A 19,558-nucleotide genomic window follows, 5' to 3' on the forward strand; every position below is an offset into this window, starting at 1 on the left:
TCGCGGTGTTGGTGAATTCTTAAAAAAAACGCACCACTAAATGTTGCGTTAAAATGCGTTGTAACTCGCGTTACTGAGACTGTAACGAGTATAATATTACCGAAATTTAATTAGTAATGCGTTATATTACTGCGTTACAGCAAAAAGGAATACATTACTGTAATTTTTCCTACTTTTTTAAATTGAGGCATTAAAATCAATTTCCAAAAGATGATTTTTTTTATTCCTCTTTTTAGTCAACTTTAGCATGGGTTCATAAACTTATGAGTGCCACTGTATTCTGTCTTGTTCAGCACTTTGGTCAACCACAGTTGTTTACTGTAAATGTGCTATATAAATACATTTGACATTGTTAGTAAAAATGATTTCTTTCTTGTTTTAGAACAGAAGAAGGCCTACTACCTACGCTGCCGACTAGAAAGTGTGAAATGGCAATTTAAAGTGCAATACCGATATTGATCTGTATCTTTTGAATGTGTATCTGACTGCCACGTGGAGTCTCTAATTTCTCATTATGATATGACATCCTGCTTGATGCAACAGCACATCCTTACCAGGCTGGTGATACCCTCATTATCCACGACCCAGTCCTCCTTCTCGGCGAGCCTCTTGACATCTGAGTGTACAAAAAGCACAAATATGAACCGAAAGGGCAATTACTAGAAACCTCTCTACAGTTTATTGAACTCAGACAAAAAAAAAAAAGCCTATGAAGTGTCATCACTTTCACACGGGGTAATTACAAATGAAAATATGAACAGAATTAAGAGTTTCCGAGGGAAAACCACAACATTATATAAAATCAAACACTTGCTGACGAGACCACAATTTGATGCAAGTGTGTGGGGGGAGGGGGGGGGGGGGGAAGTTAACTGAAAACCAGTCACTCTTCTCAAAATGACCATGCCTAACCACAAGTGAAACCAAACATGTCTGGTTTTAGTCTCATAACACTTTCTCCATTACTACCCTAGAGCTGTACAAGGTAAAATGTGGCAGTTGAGGACACTGACCACCAAATACTCAATGGAGGAATGCAGCAAAAACAGAGGTGTCTTTACTGTCTGTGTTGGGGTTTGTACAAAAGACAATATTATAAATCGTCAGTTGATTTAAAAAAAATAAAAAATAAAATAAAAAGATCTTTCAGCTTGTCCCAATTCAAAACAACATACTACTTGTATACAGTAGGTAATATATGCTATATAACTGTTATAGTATACTGTTTTTGCTGTTATCACACAAACACCAGTATACTTTTACCTTCTTTTGTTTACAGGACATGATACAATACACGCACACATCAAACTGCTTCAGTATGACACAGTCAATTAAACTTAACAAGAGAAAGCTCCATGTGTTTCTAAAGATACAAAATGAAATAGTGAATAGTTTTCTAAGATCCTCTTGGTCTGGAGCTGTTGAAATATACAGTAGAGTAGTGATTGGGTTTAGTATACTTAGTTTTCCAGTGCGAACACACTTCAATAAAATCTGCTTCGAATTAGTAGGTAGTTCAGAATTTGACAAATAGTTTTTTATAAGCTCGAAAAAAATATATTTAAAAATCAAATATACCAAAATCCAGGTCAAAACAGAATTATAAACATTTGCGGCACAAATGATATTGTTTTCCAGTCAGTGTTTCAATATTTTTCACAAACTAAGATGACATTGGTGCATAATCAGCATTTTGTTTAGAACATAACATGTGCCTGGGGAGACAAAACGGATCTTTTGAAAAGCTTTCGATGATCACTTACAACCTAAAAAAGGACGAGCCCTACCTATAGCCTCTGCCATCCGTTACTGTTCCTGCTCACCTTCGGTAGTGTGCAGCAGAGTCACCATGAGGCAGTGAACTCTCAGCTCCAGCAGCAGATCCTGGATCACCTGCAGCAAATCGTTTGGGATCTCCAGAGCAGACAGAGCCTCGTGACAAGCCCTGGACGAGAGACAACAAAGGAAACGTCACTTTCATTCTTCATCCGTATCTCAAAGCTGCAATCTAAGGTCAAGGCCAAACTTGGCTTCCTTTACAGAAAACGCTCCACTTTCCCCGCCCTTCGGCCAAACTCACTCTCATTCAAATGACCATTCTACCCATGTTAGACTATGGTGACACTATATACAGGGTTGCTTGCAATAGCACGCTATCAAAACTCAACACTCTTTACCACTCCACTATCAGGTTTGCCACAAATTCCCATTTCAATACACACCACTGCACCCTATATTCATCTGTCAACTGGCCCTCCCTTCACATTCGCCGTGAGATTCACTGGTTCACTTTTATTTACAAGACCCTTCTTGGCCGATCACCTCCTTACTTAGGTCACCTGCTGCAGACAAAGTCTGTCACATACAACACCCGGTCCTCACTTCATCTTCAATTAAGCATTCCCAAAACCAGCCCTGCCTCTTGGTCTCGCATCTTTTCAATCTGCTGCCGCTCCACGACTGGAACGCTTTGCAAAAAAGATTCTCAAACTGGACAAACTAATTTCCAAAACCGCCAAATCATCCTTGTTCACCGCCATATGCAGTTGCTTTTCCACATCATCATTTTCCAGCTAAACATTTGTATGGTTTCTCCCTCTCTTACTCACCCATGTACCTGTGTGTTCCTCTCGGTATATGTGTTTACTGCTGTCTGTGTTGTATTTCAAATTGTATTTTATGTCATTTAAACTGTATGCATTTCTAATGTATTTTTTTTTCTAGCCCTCCTTCCCTTTCCCTGAGTGTCAGGCCGCCAGTGTAAATAAGAATCTGTTCTTAGTGACTTGCCTGAAAAAATAAAAGGTGAAATAAAAAATAAAACAAAAACAGAGAAAGTAAGAGAGAGAAAGAGGGAGGTCATTAAATGGTATGGCAGGCATAAAGTAAAAAAAAAAAAAATCTTGCATCTAACCATGTCTGCACATAATCAATGAGACATATTCAAACCTGACGGTGTGTATGATTTGTGTGAGCCAGGCTCCGGTGAGCTCCGTCTTGTTCTCCCAGCCTCCGTAGAAACTCAGCTCCCCGTGTGGCAGGGTGGTGGGGAGGAGAGCCCCGCGAACCAGCTTCACCAGCCGGTTGGTCATCTCCTCGATCATTTTCTAGAAAACACAGTGAGACGTACAAACAAGGTTTAGGTGGCATTTAGTTTTTTTTAAAAATGAACAGCCGATGAGTAAGAATCTCAAAATAACATTTTTGTGTAAACAGTCACAACGAAGCATACTTTAAAGTCATTCTGTCTCTGTCTGGCATTCTTCTTGGATTTTTCCACCTGCCCAGATTTCTCTCCAGTCTGCAGAAAGAAAAACAAAACAAGAAATGTTTAATGTCATCTGTTCCATAGTTGTCAGTGCAGGTGCAGACAGGAATCACCAGGAGAGAAAAAACAGTTATGACAAGCAACAAAAGGTCCCCTGCCACAATCAAAGCTCGGAAATAGCACTTAAATCAATCAATTTTATTTGTCACAAAATAAAATGATATGAGTCTTAACTACTAGGCCACCAGAATACCCTCAGATCAATCCCTTTTAATTGTAACGCCACCACAAGGCCAAACACTGTATTATAATGGTGTGGTCATTTTTTATTATTTTACCATTTATATCAAAGCCTGCAGAAATAAAACTTTTATAACTTTTTAACATGCACAATTTGGGATTTTTTTGTCAAAAGATCCCATAGAGAACCATAGCATCCTAAATATTATGTGTTGATGTTAAAGCGTAACTCTCGCCAAAATGCAACCTAGGATCTTTTTGTGAATGTACCCGAGTCAAACTTTCGTTTAAAAGCATATTTAGGACGGAAGCGCCACTTTTAAGATTTACCGTATTTTTGTTTTTCGGTCAAATGGCCTTTTGAATGGGAGTAATAGGGGCACTTTTATGCTCCAAGTATCACCAGGGGCTCTACACATGAACTCGAGCATTGAGAACATTGTTTGTGTACCCAGAGTTTACTAAAAAGAAAGGTTTTGAACAACTCACCGTAGCGTTTGTTGTTTCCGGTTGCTACCACCTCAGCAGTCAAAAGGAGTCGATATCAAAACAAGTAGCCACAGATTTAGTATATCCCTTGGTCACCGGTGTAGTTAAGTAGTAGTAGCTTTTTTGAGGCTAGCATAAAAGTGCCCCTATTACTCCCATTCAAAAGGCCATTTGACCGAAAAACAAAAATACGGTACATCTTAAAAGTGGCGCTTCCGTCCTAAATATGCTTTTCAACGAAAGTTTGACTCGGGTACATTCACAAAAAGACCCTAGGTTGCATTTTGGCGAGAGTTACGCTTTAAGTTGTAGTGCTTTTGTTAGGCAAATCAAATTCAATTTCAATCCATCAACGTTATGTTATAAACACCGAGTAATGTGGTTGGGTTAGGCCCCAAAAAGGAAAGCCCTCAAATAAAATAATCAATAAATGTCTGTAATGTAAAGCTGCAGTGAAACAAGATTTTATTCTCATCAGGTTTGTCACGACAATGTTTTTTTTTTTTTTTACCATAAAGTTAAAAAAAAAACTCCACTCAAAAACTATTTTCTTTCACAGGCAACATTTGTATTCTGTTCTTTGTGTGACGGTGCGTTCTGTGGATTCTCCAGAATAATATGGACACTACTGGACAGACGTGTTGGTGAGGATTTAAAAAAATACTCTGAGCATCACAAAGGAAATTCCAATCACCTCCATTGTTTTGGGAAGGAAGGAGAAACCTCAAAGAAGGATATCAAAGTATCTGAATGGCTGGATACCACGAGAGGTAGGCGGGAGAAAATGTTTTTGCAATAAGGGTGAAACCCATCCGTTGTGTGTTGTATACAGTATCTTTTTCACTTGTCACTGTAAAAGCTTTTCAGGTATTTACCTCACTGAAAAGACTCCCATTAACATAAGAGATCCAAAGCTTCCAGAAGTTGGGCAACTGACCGATCACCACATCTGACAGCTTCTCCACAAACTGCACCTGCTGCGGGGTTTCAAAGCGCCAGGCTGGAACAAAGACACACACACATTCACTGGCACACAATACTTATCTATGCTGTGCTGGGAGGTGATGGGGGACTTAAAAAGGATAAACTAGCAAACCGCACTGACTTAAAAATGTCAAGAGTGCTTCTGTAATTCAAAGAATCAAATCATCTTTAACTTCCAGGCACACCAGGCTTCAGTTGTTGTTGTACTTTTACCGTACTGCCTGATGTAAGGAGACACACTGTGGTTCCTTAACGCATAACTCTTATATAATGTGATTCCCCTAAGCACTGTACACACACAAACAAACAAATGCACACTCAGAGTGTGCCTCAGACAGGGAAGCCCCTCTCAAGCACCGAGCGTGTGGGCGAGCTGTAGTGTGATTGTGGTGCTCACTGCTGGGTCGTGGTGTTCGCAGGCTGCCCCCTCTCTTCAGAGACGCAGAATGGCTGAGCCTGCCGAGGGCTGACGGACGGGTATCCCCCTCAGGGTCCAGTGCGCCGACACCCACTGACAGACATAATGAAAGGACGAGAGGGGGGGGGGGAGGGGAGGGAGAGAGATGAGAAATGAACTTGGAGGGAAAAGAAACAACATACTTCAGATATCAAATAAGCCATTTTCATAATTCCACATTCCTCAAAAAGCTCAGCAGGCTTTCACACCAAACAATCCTCCCTCGCCCCTCTCGGCCTTTCTTTATTTGTGTTCTGATCCATCTCTGCCATGGCCCACAGCTGAGAGAATGCACCCTTGTTTCCAGGGTGAGGAAAAAATATCTGTGGGCTTTGTGAGCACTGGGGTGAAGTGAGTTTACATCGGCCACACTGGGATCAGTTGCGTCTGATCCTTAGGCGAGCAGCAGAGCTCCACTAGATGGCAACAGGGAGCTTTGCAGCAGCGACGAACGAGAAAGTCCTTCTGCAACCACACACACACTTATCTCGGCTAGTGAGATAACTTTAGTGCAATGGATCTATGAGATATCTTTAGGATAACAGAAGGGGCGAAAGTTGACAAATGGGAATGAAAGTGAAAGACTGCAGTGATCAGAGGGGATCAAACTTACTACAATGAAAATGAAACTTAGAAGACGAGTTTGTGCAAAACTGCAATACGCCCACACGTAGTTCGTCTAAACGAAGGGAGACGGATGGCCACATTTCCAAAACATGTCTCTGACACACACAGAGAAAAGTGTACTGGTGAGTCACAGACTGAATGTAACGTGTAAGCAAGTATTGAGAAATCCCCAAGCAAAAGGAGCAAATGCGGTTGAGCCGGCCGTGCACATAACACAAGACAGCCATCCAGTCTAGAAAATGTAAGGAAATTCTCGATTGAGTCAGATTATCTGTAAACACACGGAGCTTTCTCACATCACACACACACACACACACACACACACACACACCACATTGACATAGCCCATATGGGGCTGTGCAGAGTCTGTCTCTGTGATGTTTTCCTCTCTTTTTACAGGGATGAGAGCTGCTGTTGATCCAGGTGTCAGCTGAACCCCCGGCGTCCTCAGAATGCACAAGTGTATGTGTGTGTGAGACAGTTTAGGCGCGCGCCACTGTGTGTGTGTGTGTGTGTGTGTGTGTGTGTGTGTGTGTGTGTGTGTGTGTGTGTATATGTGTGTGCCGGTCTGCTTTAAGCATTCAAACTGTTAATTATTAGGTTAAAATATAGGAACCGCTGTGTATGTGTGTTGAAGACACTGAGACAATGGGTCTCTGCTCACTTCCTTAACAGGTCTGATGCTTCTCTGCAGGTCGGATGAGTTCCTGTTTCCCAACGGGTCACTGACCCTGACCACACACGCATCTGCTTTCTCTCTAAACACGCACACACACCTTACTGACTCCTGTTTAAATGTTAGTTCATTTCCCCACGTTCCAGAATATAAAAGACTCTTAAGATTTTCACCCAAAAAGTACACCGATTCTTTTTATATTTTCACCCACATTTTATGTCCTTATAGACCCAACAGTTATTATGCTCCTTGACAAAGACTGACCAAGATATTTGATAGTAAACACACTTATTTTGATGCAGTGACGAAAGATGCATCTAGTAACCAGAGACAAAAATGGAGGTGGAATGAAAATGAGCTCCACAATCCATTCAAAATGTTAAAAAAGCAACAAATGGGGTAAAACTACCCGGTTTGCTCTGCAAACATTTTTTTTAAGTTTATCAGCTTATCTTTTGTATCTTCATTTCAATTTTGATATGCGAGTTTCACCAGCTTTTTCAGATTAAACAGATAAACGGACAATAAAGATAAAAATAAACTGATAGATTTTAGGGGGGGGATCTTTAAAAGTGACCCTCAACAATACACCACCCTGCACTGACACACAAGCAAACACTTGATGAACATGCTAATTGACGTGTAATAATTAAAACGTTTACCCTAGAGTGGCACTGACTGAGTCTAAAATCACAACCGCATGTTTCCCAGTCGAATGTACGAACACTACAATCCGTCTAATTGTTCACTGACAAACCTATTTTTCTACGAGCAAAATGTCCCGGTAATTGTATTGACATTGGCTGAAGAAGCGCTGCTCGGGAAATAAGAAGTTTAGAAGTTTATAATTGAATCGGGCAGAGTCAGATTGCAGCACCGGGGCATGATGGGAGTGTTTAGACATACGGAAGCAACTTGGTGCTGCTATGCTTCCTCGCAAGAAAACTGGAACTTCAGGCCTTTGCTTCAGCAGAGATGGATGGGTCCATTTCCCGTTTATGGCAATTTATAGGGTAATTAATGGAATCATAACTCCATCAGTACGGCCTCTGACCTCATATTCTGGACTCGGAAACACAGGAGAGAGAGAGAAAAGAAAATGACATCAGTTACTGCAGACATGGCTGATCCATCACAGAGGACTAATCCTTCCCACGTGTGATGCTGACAATCGCATAAAAGATGGCTTAGAAATACACTGAGCTGGTAAATGTGATATGAGGAGGAAGAGGAGGCCGCCAGCAGAGGGGTAGGCTGTGAGGTACCGGTTAGGGGGAGTTCTGGCTATTTGAGAGGAGGGGTAAGGGTGGGAGGGAGGGGGAGGAAGAGTGGGGTCGGGAGAATGTAGTGGATGTGGTTTTATGATGGTGGCTGTTAAAGGGCTGCCTGGGTGGAGGGATGTTTCAAGAGGCACAGGTTTCGTACTTGGGCGGGAGGTGAGCAGTGAAGACCGGGGATGGTAAATAGCTACCAGGTGTGTGTGAGGGGAAGAGGTGGGGATGAAGTGTGACAGCAGAGGGGACAGGAGACAGCTGGTTGCTGCAAACTACAAGAGTAGAAATGAAGTATGTGTGTATGCTTTTGTCATTTTTTAGATACTGGCCTCACCAGAAAAATAAGTGTTGGTCAATTAATTGTTTTGCCACTTAAGAGCACCCAAACCAAGGCCCCCAGGGACAACGCTGAGCCGAGCACCACAAACACTCCGACATGACTTTGTGTTATCAGGAGGGTTTTACAATAAAAATGAAAAGGCTTCAAACATTAGTATAAGTAACCGTTTTTGTGCCCTTCAGTCAGCCGACTCAGCCACAGAGCTGAGCATGCTCTATGTGCCCCAAAAGTTGAAAGCCTGAAAAACGTTTGTTGCTGTATGGCGTCCAGTTCTCTTAATACATCCAGGTACCAAATGAGGATGCACATGCCTGCGCACGAGCACATGGGTGACATAACGCACATTCCTGCTGATGGTTTTGCATTATTCCAAGGACCCAACGACAATTATTGGCATTAACGAACCAAGAAACTATCAACGCACCAGCAAATGGCAGGGTAGAAGAAAACTGCTTACGTGGATGTAAATGCAGGTTTCAAAATATTCCAAAATTCGGTTTTGCAAATGTCTTGATGAGAAACAGTATGTAAACAGAATTGTGTTTATTTATTCAGAGAACCTTTAAAAGGTGCACTATGAGTTCCTGCATGGTCACTTCTGTTGACGTTCCAAGTAAATTGCAAACACAACAGAGCAAGCTCGCCCCTCCCCCCATGTTTCCGTAACTGTCATGACTAACTGACTAACTGTCACTAACCCCCACCCCTCCCCCAACCATCTTGTCGGTGATTGGCTGGAGTGGTTTATTGTATTTCAGCCCAGTCTCATGGCAGTTCGTGAAATGGTCACGTTATTGAATCTATTGATTTGTGTACTGAACACGTTAATGTCGTTATTTTCATGTGGTGAGCACGAATTTTAAAGTAATGTATTTCAATGGGAAGCATATTTCGTGATCACAGAACAATTACGGTAGCGAGTAGTATTGAAGGCGAAAATCTGTGCAGGGTTGGTGGATGGGTCAAACAACACAGGACTTTCACCCAGGAGACCGGGGATCGCGCCCTGTGTTTTGCAGTTCCTTTCCGTGTTATTCTCTTCCTAACCACAACCGTCCCGTCCCGTTGTGGTCGGCGTCTCCTGCGTGTGACGGTTCCTTTCCCTGTTCTTCTTTTCCTAACCACAACAGTCCCGTTGTTGTGGCCATTTTCATGTCCCCGTTGTTGCGTGCCACAGCGATCGCGGATCGTGTCCCTGCGCCCGGGGATCGCGTCCCGCGTGTGGCGGTCCATCCCGTTGTTGTCGCCGGCGTGTAGCGTTTCATTTCCCCGTTGTGGCGTTTCATTTCCCCGTTGTTGCGTCCCCCAGAGCAACCCAGTGTCATGGCAGTTCGTCAAATGGTCACGTTCGAAAATCGTGACCTGTACACGAAATAAACGAGAAAATCGTGACCTGTACATAAATCAATAAATCAAAAACAACGTGACCATTTCACTAACTGGCGTGAGACCGGGTTGTCTATTTTGGTGCACAGCCTGTGCCTCTAGTGTCTGTTTGACGTTTACCACCCCTGTGTTGTCTCCCGAGACCGGGCTTTTTCACGGTGTGTTCAGGGGGCAGGCAGCTAGCGGATCAAGGAGAGATGCCTACGATTTGAGACAAAAATTAAATTGCGCTGAAACCATGCAGGAACTCATAGTGCACCTTTAAAAACGACCTACATTTACATTTTCCTTAAAAGCAGCCTCATGTGGTTGTGTGAATAATGACTGTCCTCTCTCGGTGGCAGAGGTGGAGGTTACGCAACGTTTTTCACAACACTGCAGAAAAGTCTTAGCAAGGGGGTTGGGGTGGATTTACAAATGCATGACCTTGACAGTGATGACGGCAACTCATGGCCTGCCTGCTAGAAACAAACATCAAGTTTAGTTTCTTCTTAAATATGAAGGATCTCTTAACCAAGTGGCTTTAGTTAGCTTAACTCAAACAGAGCTTCACCATAGATGTGGCAGATCAGCAAACATCTATGAGACTTGTTTGGAAAAGTCATATAAGTCATTTTGGAAGACACTGACAAATTACCTGTTACGTGTTTTAGGTATGAAAACTTGTGTGCAAAAAATGTGTATTTATACGGTGTCAGTATTGTATTGTTTATTGTTTGGATATAATGTTTCTCTCGAATCACTTAAAGTTTATTTAATATATATTTTACTGGCATATCAAGTAAATAAACTAACTGCAAGTATGCATTTTTGCAAGCCAGCAGTTATTTTAGAATAGCTGGGTTGCATTTGATTTGCATGCAATTTCAGATTCACTCCCTGCCACATGTTGCTCTGCTGTGGAATTCAACTGAAAAGGGGCCATCCCTGATATGATAATCAAGATGATATTCGACTGTAGAGAGGCAGGGAGCACACCGAACCCCATATCCATCAAGCCTGAGCCCCGGAAACCACTGTTACCCTTAGCATTAGACATGTTTATGTTCCAGCTGCACTATGTGAAGCAGCCACCCACTCACAATGTATTTGTATGGGTGCCTTTGTGTGAGTGTGAGAGTGTGTGTGTGTGTGTGTGTGTGTGTTTAAGCGTGGTTGCCGTATCGCTGTTCCTGAGCGGACGGTTTCACATTCACATTTTTCTGCTGGCTGATTTAACAGAGGAACAGCTTAATTGGGGTTAATTGTTCCAATCCATCTGTGAAGCTGTGTGTGAGCGAGAGAGAGAGAGAGAGAGAGAGAGAGAGAGCGAGTTTGTATGTATGTGTGCGTGTGCAGTAACATGGCAAGCCCTGAAACCCAAATCCAAAGCCAATGTTCCCTCACTTTCATCTTATTCATACATTCACGAAAAAATAAACAAGCGGGCCTCGAGCAGAGGAGGGGAGGGCGGTGACGGAGAGGGGAATGCAAGCAGAGAGCTGGTTCGACGGAGAGGCAGCTGGCCTTCTCTCTTCCCTCAGCTACCAGTACCATCAGACTCACGTGACATTCACCAACCGCTTGACTGGAAAAGCTAAATAGGGGCTTTTCACTTCATATATGTAAAGCGAGTCATGTGTGTGTGAGTTAGTCACCTCTCTGGCCACTGATGAATTCATCTCTGCAGCTTTGCATCAGCTGCAAGATCCACTTGTGCTGAGCGTAGATGCACTGCCATGCTGGGTCGCCCGGAGCGTGCAGGTCAGACAGGTACCTACACGTGCACAAACACACAGGTGTGAAACATTTGCGTTCAAAGAAGAAGGACAAAAAGGAAAACACCTCTTCTGGTGAGGTGCTGGCTTGCAGGCACAGTAAACATCAAAAGGAGGAGGAGTGAGCAAAACACCAATCACGGCGAATTCTATGAATTGTATCCACAAACACTTCACCCTCTTATCCATCTGTCATAATTCCATAATCATCCCTCTCCCAGGTGTTTATTTGCCGGGCATCACTCAGTGACCTGTGGGCTCTCAGATGACTCTCTGGGCTGTGGCCTGGCTCCCTCTGCTGTCATCCAATGAACCAACTGCTCATTTGTTTCTCATTAGGTGGCATCTTTCAAAAAGATTGAGCAAGCCTCACAGGCACAAAAAGGCACACATGCAGACTGCTCCCACCATCCACGGCAAGAGTAAACAGGAGCTGAGTGGGCGTTCAGAGCCGTGCCTAATGCAGCAGGATGAAAGATGTTGCCGTGTGGTTGAGAACTGGTCTCTGTGATCCTGACAGGTCGGTCTTAACAATAACAAATTGGGAGAGACCACAAGTATGAATGGGCAGAAGGAGGGAGGGGGAAAAAAAAGAGGGAAAGAAAGGCAGGGAAGAGGGGGAAAAATAGAAACAGAAACAAGAGAATGGGACAACAGAAAGCGGAGAGGATACCGTGAACGTTCAGAGAAAAGTGAGAGGCAGACAGAGGAAAGTGGATGGAGGATGAAGTTCTGGCAAACGATGACACAGATAGGCATCAAAGAAACCAAAAGATGTGTAATGAAGAAGTCATATGTCATGACTTTATGTAAACAGACTGTTGACAGAGAAATGTCAAAAACAAACAAACTGCAGGATAGTGATAAAGAAAAAAAATGAACTGCTGCACATGTAGATAATGAACCCGTTATGTGAAAACAAATCAAAGAGTATGAGATCTATAAAGACCACAACATGACGACTGGGAGAAATACAGACAGATGGTATGAAATAGCCGTCGCAGGATTGCGAAAATGTTTAAAGACCTGATGTATCTCTTCTGGTCGTGCAGTGTTGACGGGGTCTGCAGCAGTTTCTCCAATAAGAGACTCCTCAGAGCCGAGATCCGCGTCTCAACCTCAGCATACACTAGAGCAGAGAAACAGCAAAACCATTGGATTCAAAGAGTGATCTCTTTTTACTTCATTTCATTCATTTGTTGAGATAAAAACAAATGAAGTTACCTTTTTTGAAAACAGGGACTTCTGTATTGCCAAAGAGAGATTTGGCTTTCTCGTAGTCATTGATGACCACATCGTAATCACCCTGAGAGAGAAAAGTCAGTTCAGTTAATAATGATGCCCAGGACGTTTTTTTTTTTTTTCAACTTAGCAAACGTGACACACACTGTGTATTTAAGCCTCTCTAGCTCCACCCTCTGGATGACAGCCATCCAAGCGGCAATTTAAAACAAATATACATACTGTACATACTGGGGATAGACAGTGCAATGGAAAAAGTAATTCATGATTTAAAAGGCAGCTTCACAATCATAATAACAATCCCATTTGTTGACGAGCAAGTTTGCACTTCCAAGAAATTTGCCTTGGCGCATTAGGTGCAACATTAAACATATTAAAAAGGGAATAAACAATAAAGCAAAGTACTGCTAGAGTCAAGAGCATACATACAGAATAGATAGATATAGATATAGATATTACAATAAAAAAATTTAACTTTTTAGAAAGGAAAAGAAGGCTGTACAGTTTCTACTGCTTTAGAATCATAATGTTAAGTGCTCTTTTTTCTTGTAGGACTGTGGGAATTCTCAAAGCAGCTCAAGACAACTAGGAGTTCTAAAAGTGATGTCCATATACAGAGTTTCTGCAGGTTTCACCAAGTCAAATGTAAGACTTTTTAAGACCTTTTACCAACTAAGCCCTAAATTCAATTTTTTTCAAGCCAACCTTGCACTTCCCCATAGCTGAAGAATAAAATCTGTTTTATGTCTGTGGTACAATCCGAAAGAGACTCGCGCCGATAACACGAAAGCTGATTGGCTGCAATATAAGTTGCATGTTGCTCTGATTTGTTGTCGAATACAGCAAAATTATATTTGGACTGGCGAAAGAAAGAACTACAACATCAAAAAAAAAGAAAAGAGCATTAGAGGTAACATTACATGGACATAGGAAAATTAAGACCTGTTTAAAATTATTTAAGACCTAGAACACTTTATTATTTAATTTATTTAATTTAAGACTTTTTAAGGCCTAACATTTTTATTTTTTAATTTTTTACTTTTTAAGACCCTGCGGAAACCCCGATATCACAAATGCATTTGACTCATAACTGACTTTACTAAATGTTTTTAAAATCATGACAATAATTACTGCCTCTGAATAAATGTGGAACCATAATAGCATCATTTTTATATATATAAAAATTATGCTATTATGGTTCCACATTTGTTCAGTAGTGGCAGCTACATCCTTGGTTTGTTTGCTGTTCTTTTGCATTATGTTTATATTTATATATTTATGTATTTAATTGCTACTGTGAGGCCAGTTTCCTGTAATATAAAAATAAAATGAAGTGAAGTGAGGTGAAGTTACACATGGTGGTGGACTTTCAATGGCATGGGAAGCTTCTCATGGGAGACGTTAGGTTTTATGATGACTATTCTGCTGGGTTTTTTAATAACTGAGGAATACTAAGCTACGGGACTCGTGCATTTTTCTCGGTTCCCATATTTTCAGATGACAATGTCCTGTTGTGACAGCTAACGAACTCAAGATTGGTTTCATGAACACCGAGACAAAACAACAGCCTCACAAATAACCCAACCTGAACACTCTATGCAAAGGGAAGTTCTGAGAGTGCAGACTGTAAAACAGATTTGCACCTCCTCCATCACTCAGAGAGCTGAAGGCTCTCCCCTACGTGATGATGAATGATCCAATATCTCACTGTACACAGCTCGGATGACAGCATTACAAGTGCACTGGTGTGGAGGCAGAAGGAGGCTGTATATATTTTGTACGAGGCACTTAATATTGACACATGTGCTGGTGTTTCTATTTTGTACATACGTGCATGTGCATAGAGTACCTTTTGGATATTGCGTTCAATGTTGAGTGGCAGGTTAAAGAGAAACTTGAAACGTTGCAGGACGTTGAGTGCATTGCGTGTGGAGTCAGCTTTGTCTTTCCGCCCCAAGACCTCCTGGAAAAGAGTGTCTGCAGTATTACTCGCTCCTACAAGAAGAAACACAGAGGGAGAGAAAAAAAAGAGTGAGCGAAAGCGAAAGAGGCAGGAGCAAATGAGAAACTGGGATACTATAAAAATAAATGTTGATACTACATTTCCTTTTTAATGTCGGCCTCTGGTTTTCTTCCTGCTCTGTATGCTATCGGACACAGTGGAGACTGAGCTTGCTAAGGAGAAAGTGACAGCTATCTCTTAGTCCCACAGCTCAGTGGAACCTTTGCACGACTCAGGGGCTTCATGGGTGGCCTCGGATGTGCCGTTAAATAGAAAAAAAATTGTTCTTCTAATAAAAACAAACCCCCACCCCCAAAACAAAATCCCTGAAGAAAGAAAAAAAAAATCAGCATGGGACCCAACAGAGGAATATTTCACATTTTTCACTTGCCAATCTGAGTTGTCATGAAACTACTATATGTATCCATTTTGTGATTGGCTTATTGGTGCTGCGTGTTTGACGCATTGCTTTTGGGGGTGAACGGTGGCCTGAGCCACAAGGGCCCACAAGTCTGGGGCTGCGGGGATGAAAGCCACGTCCGGTGTGGAGGTTTATTTACTCTAGACTCCGGGAAAAGGACCTGCTTATTGACCCTCCATTAGAGGAGTCCCATTATCATGTACGGGATGAGAGGGTGGGAACACAGGATCTGCCGAGTGATCTGCTTGTTAAAACGGGGAAGATCTACAAAGGCGACTGAACATACACAGTGTGCATGTGTTCGGTTAATGGACGGCGTATCAGTGTGTGATAAGTGTGGCAGCGCAGAGCATCTGTCTCTTCTCATAATGACTTTGACCCTTTCGCTCTTTGAGTTTTATTAGAACATGTTAAAATCAACCCAAGGATATACAGTACAGTAAAGATAAGTCAAAGTAATGTGCAGGGAGATAAATACAACCCCAAAAGGGCTCTTTTTATTACCTCTACCTTAAAAAAAACATAAAACGAAGTCAAAGAGAAAGAGAGCATTTAATAATAGAGAAAAAGCCATTAAATAATAGACAAAAAAAGAGTTTAAAGTTGTTTTTTTTTGTAAATGTATTGTAGGATTTGAGGGTGGGCCTTCATTCTTGATGTATGAGGGACTAAATAATCTCAACTCAAAATCCACCTATTAGCTTTTTCAACCGCCAGCTAATGGAGACATATTGGGAGAAAAGATCAAGGCTATTCACTTTTGACAACCGAGATCATCTTTTAACAGAGAACGGGAGTTACAGTCTCCTCCCATGATGATGTCACATGATAACACGGTGGCCAGTTTCATTCGCTGTGGAAGACTGGGAGATGAAGTTTTATTGGTGTGAAAAAGCCAAATAATAGAACAGCTAGCTAACAGTACTCTGGACTCTGAATGACTAGATGCTTACTGTTGAGGATGTTTTCTAGTCGTTGGGTCATCGATCCCTCCACTCTCTCTGTCCCATCTGACTCCAGCCTCTGGTGGATCGCTGCAACACAAAAGCCAGAATTCATTTGTATTGTAAAGGACTGTGATGGACAAAATACAGCGAAATCCACTGAGAAAAAGAAAGAAAAAAAAATCAGGAAATAAGAAATGTTAGCATGAATGTTGAGGTGGGACAAAATGTGGAAAAGAAAAAAAAAAAAAGCAGAAACCGGTTCTCTACACTGTAGAGTAACCAACGTGTAATCCCCTGAGACAGGAACATTTTCAATTTCAGGAACCGAAGGTAAAACAATAAACAGGCCCTACCCCAGTGATAGATGGGAGATAACCTCGCCGGTTCTCCGCCCACAGATGTTGCTATTGAACCCAACCCCCCTTTGCCTGTTCCCACGCCAACTGAGGACCTGACTTTGTCCCAGCAGTGACTGTACTGGATCAATTCACCTAACCAAAGCCATTAACAGCACAGTTTTGTGGTCTTGGGACATTTGGAGCCCTTTGACCTGGAGGTAATGTGAATCGAAAATGTTTCAACTCTCTGAAAAATAACATTTGGGAGAGCAGCGCTGGAGGTCTGGATGCCAAAAATGACTGCTCAGGGGAAGTGGGCGGAAAATCTCTGATGGCTTGTATCCATCACTTAGCATGAAGAGCTTTACGCGGGAGAGGGAATTTGAAAAGAGGGAATGAGGGGAGAAAACAGAGAGAGCGCAAAAGAGGCAGAGCGAGCGGTGTGGCTACCCCAGTGAATAAATAAATGGTGTGCAGTAGTGGGCAGCTGGGTGCTGAGAGCGTCTGTGTGGGTTTATTGACAGAGTGGAAGAGAGGTGGAGAAGGCTTAGGAGAGACCTTCTCATACATACTTGCGGAGCAAATATGCAACAGGCAGACATCTCAAGAATGAAGTTAAGAGACAGAAACATGGGGGGTGGGGGGGGAGAAAAATTTTAACGATCCACTCATTCCTGTTCTCTCCACTCTCCCTGCCTTCCTTCTTCTCCCACAACTACAAATGCTCGCTGTTAGCGGAGCTTGGAGACGGCAGAGGGAGCCGGAGGCAAAGTGAAGGGGGAGAGTTCTGTAAATAAATATGTGGGTCCACTCTGACAGACAGAAGCCTCAAGGCAGAGACCGAGGTATTCCTAAAAAACACACTGTTCAAACATGCCATTGCCCTAATCAGTGCAGACGTCGCTGGCCCTTTGGTGGACCTCTCGCAGCTCGACGACCGGCAGAAAACGCGGCCAGATGCAGGTTAGGACAAAGGCACGTAGACGTGGGAGTGTATACGGGAGAGCACAGGATTGATAGGGCTGAACACACAGGAAGACTGAGAGACACACACTGCAGGGCTGCTTCACGTCTCCACACTCTCTCCTCCCCCCCCCCCCTCGCCTTGCTACCAGCTGTGTGTCCTCTGCAACTGTCACACACTGAAGGGCTGGTGACGTCACGGCTAACCTAAACATCAGGTCAGAGTCCGGATAACAGACGCAGCCAGGACCTGAGGAAGAGCTGCAGCTCCCACTTCGCTTCCTGGAACCGTTTAGGGAAGAAAAAAAATGAATAAGAATAAAAATACAGTGTCCCTGGATTCTAAAGCTGGAGATGTTTTGACTCCTGCCGGGGCCAGGGGGCTCGGGGAATAGGCCCTGGGAATCTGGCATTTTTGGAACACGGTAGCCGTTCCGTTTCCTGCATCACTGGGAGACTTCCTGTTCACACAACAATGAAAAACCTCAAATTTCAACATTTTTTGTAGAAACAACCCTGGACTCCCCTGACAGACTGTCAGTCAGTCAATCAGAGCCGGAGCAGCTCTGTCTCAGAAAACATGGCTCAATATGTCACTGAGGCTTCACGACCAAACAGTCGCCATGCCCAAAATCTTTCACCAGTCCGTGGTGGTTCACTGGAGTGTTTACAGGGACACTTGTTTTCTTCACTGCAAAGAATTCCCCTTTGCAAACAACTAAAATATTACATCAAACCAAAAAAAATCAGCCAATGGGGTAAACTAAAATGCCTGATATATAAAATACATAACATAACATACATAAAACTCTGACCACAAAACACTATCTGTCCTCAAAACTAGAAAGACTTGATACAAGCCGTGACACTTCAGAAATTCGACATATACTGTAGGTGCTTGTAGGGCTGCACAATATATCGTTTTTTTTTTTTTTTTTTTAAATCGTCCTCGTGATATCCACTGGCACAATAACCATATCGCGGAGGGCTGCGATATATCAACAAAAAAAAAGACACTCAGACATTTTGTGTTAGTTGAAAGAAAATATCGGTAGAAAACTGCACTTTACGATGGAACTGTCATTCTTTTTTTAATGCTGCCTTTTATATTCAAATCAATGTTCAGTTGGTTTCCTTTTATTTGTTTTAAATTCAACAAGCAATTAGTTGTATTTTAGCAGAATACTTAAAGCTGCAGAAATGCAGAACTGAGTACACTTTAATATCTGTTAATTTATCGCATAGTTTTTTTTTGTGATATTCAACGTCATTGCATGTTGCATATTTTCCTCATATCGTGCAGCCATTATTTGATGAAATGCCCATTTGACCTCCTTCCAACTTTCTACACCCAGTAGCATCTGACTAAGGTAAAAAAAAAAAATAGTTTACATGTAGGATCCTGTGACTTCAAGGTAAACCCATCTGAACCTGAAATGCTGTGTGATGCTACATTACATCTCTGGGTCAGGCCTCAGATACAGTACTATTTACAGTAGTCTGATCTGCAGAGATTTAGGCTTCAGTTCCTACTGAGCAAAACCACATAAATACATGCAGTTCGGATTTTGAAACATTAAAAGTAGCGTGTTGTCTTCATTTATGTCCCGAGTTGTCAACTATTCTTCATACATACTCTCATTTTAATTCAAATATAAATGTTCAGACTCTTTTCTCTTGCCTCTTATATTTATCTCTTATTTTTTTGTTTACTTGAAAGCTGTTAAACAATGAGTTACGGGCTTGACATTTTAACCTTTTTTGTTTCTCGTGTAATCAGCCATGCACCCATTCAACTTTTTTTCTCCCGTTACCAATTACGATACCTCATCTCTGGATATCTGTTGATACAGATTCCAAATTCAAAATCAACATTTTAAATCTGTATACCACCTACTGTATCACTTTTATGTAAAGTAGCATGAGGCAAGGTATCACTGTGGTGATAAAAAAAACTAAATACAGCAGAAACACTTAACTGTAAAATGACATTGACAAGTAAACTGTATTTCATGTGGTTTTGTCAATCTGGTGGATACCAAATCTGCTTAATCATTGTTTTTAAACTTGCCTGCAAGGTAGGCAATCTCTGCATTGTATGTATGATTGTGTGTAATTTGTATTATACTATCTGCTGCACAACAAAT

The 19,558-nt window shown here is 42.1% G+C and overlaps 1 protein-coding gene across 1 annotated transcript in view; it reads right to left on the reverse strand.

Annotated features, from left to right (window-relative positions):
- exoc2 (exocyst complex component 2) overlaps window positions 1-19,558 on the reverse strand; it is a 60,811-nt gene that overhangs the window by 15,383 nt on the left and 25,870 nt on the right. Inside the window, exons 7-17 of the mRNA XM_031282367.1 lie at window positions 16,117-16,197; window positions 14,590-14,735; window positions 12,723-12,804; window positions 12,525-12,627; window positions 11,379-11,497; window positions 5,379-5,492; window positions 4,873-4,997; window positions 3,233-3,301; window positions 2,950-3,107; window positions 1,824-1,945; window positions 555-616 (exon numbers count right to left, since the gene is read on the reverse strand). Of these exons, the coding sequence (XP_031138227.1) occupies window positions 555-616; window positions 1,824-1,945; window positions 2,950-3,107; window positions 3,233-3,301; window positions 4,873-4,997; window positions 5,379-5,492; window positions 11,379-11,497; window positions 12,525-12,627; window positions 12,723-12,804; window positions 14,590-14,735; window positions 16,117-16,197 (1,181 nt within the window). The remainder of the gene's footprint in view (window positions 1-554; window positions 617-1,823; window positions 1,946-2,949; window positions 3,108-3,232; window positions 3,302-4,872; window positions 4,998-5,378; window positions 5,493-11,378; window positions 11,498-12,524; window positions 12,628-12,722; window positions 12,805-14,589; window positions 14,736-16,116; window positions 16,198-19,558) is intronic.

The sequence above is a fragment of the Sander lucioperca genome, chromosome 11 (assembly GCF_008315115.2).
Source record: "Sander lucioperca isolate FBNREF2018 chromosome 11, SLUC_FBN_1.2, whole genome shotgun sequence".
Lineage (NCBI taxonomy): Eukaryota > Metazoa > Chordata > Actinopteri > Perciformes > Percidae > Sander > Sander lucioperca.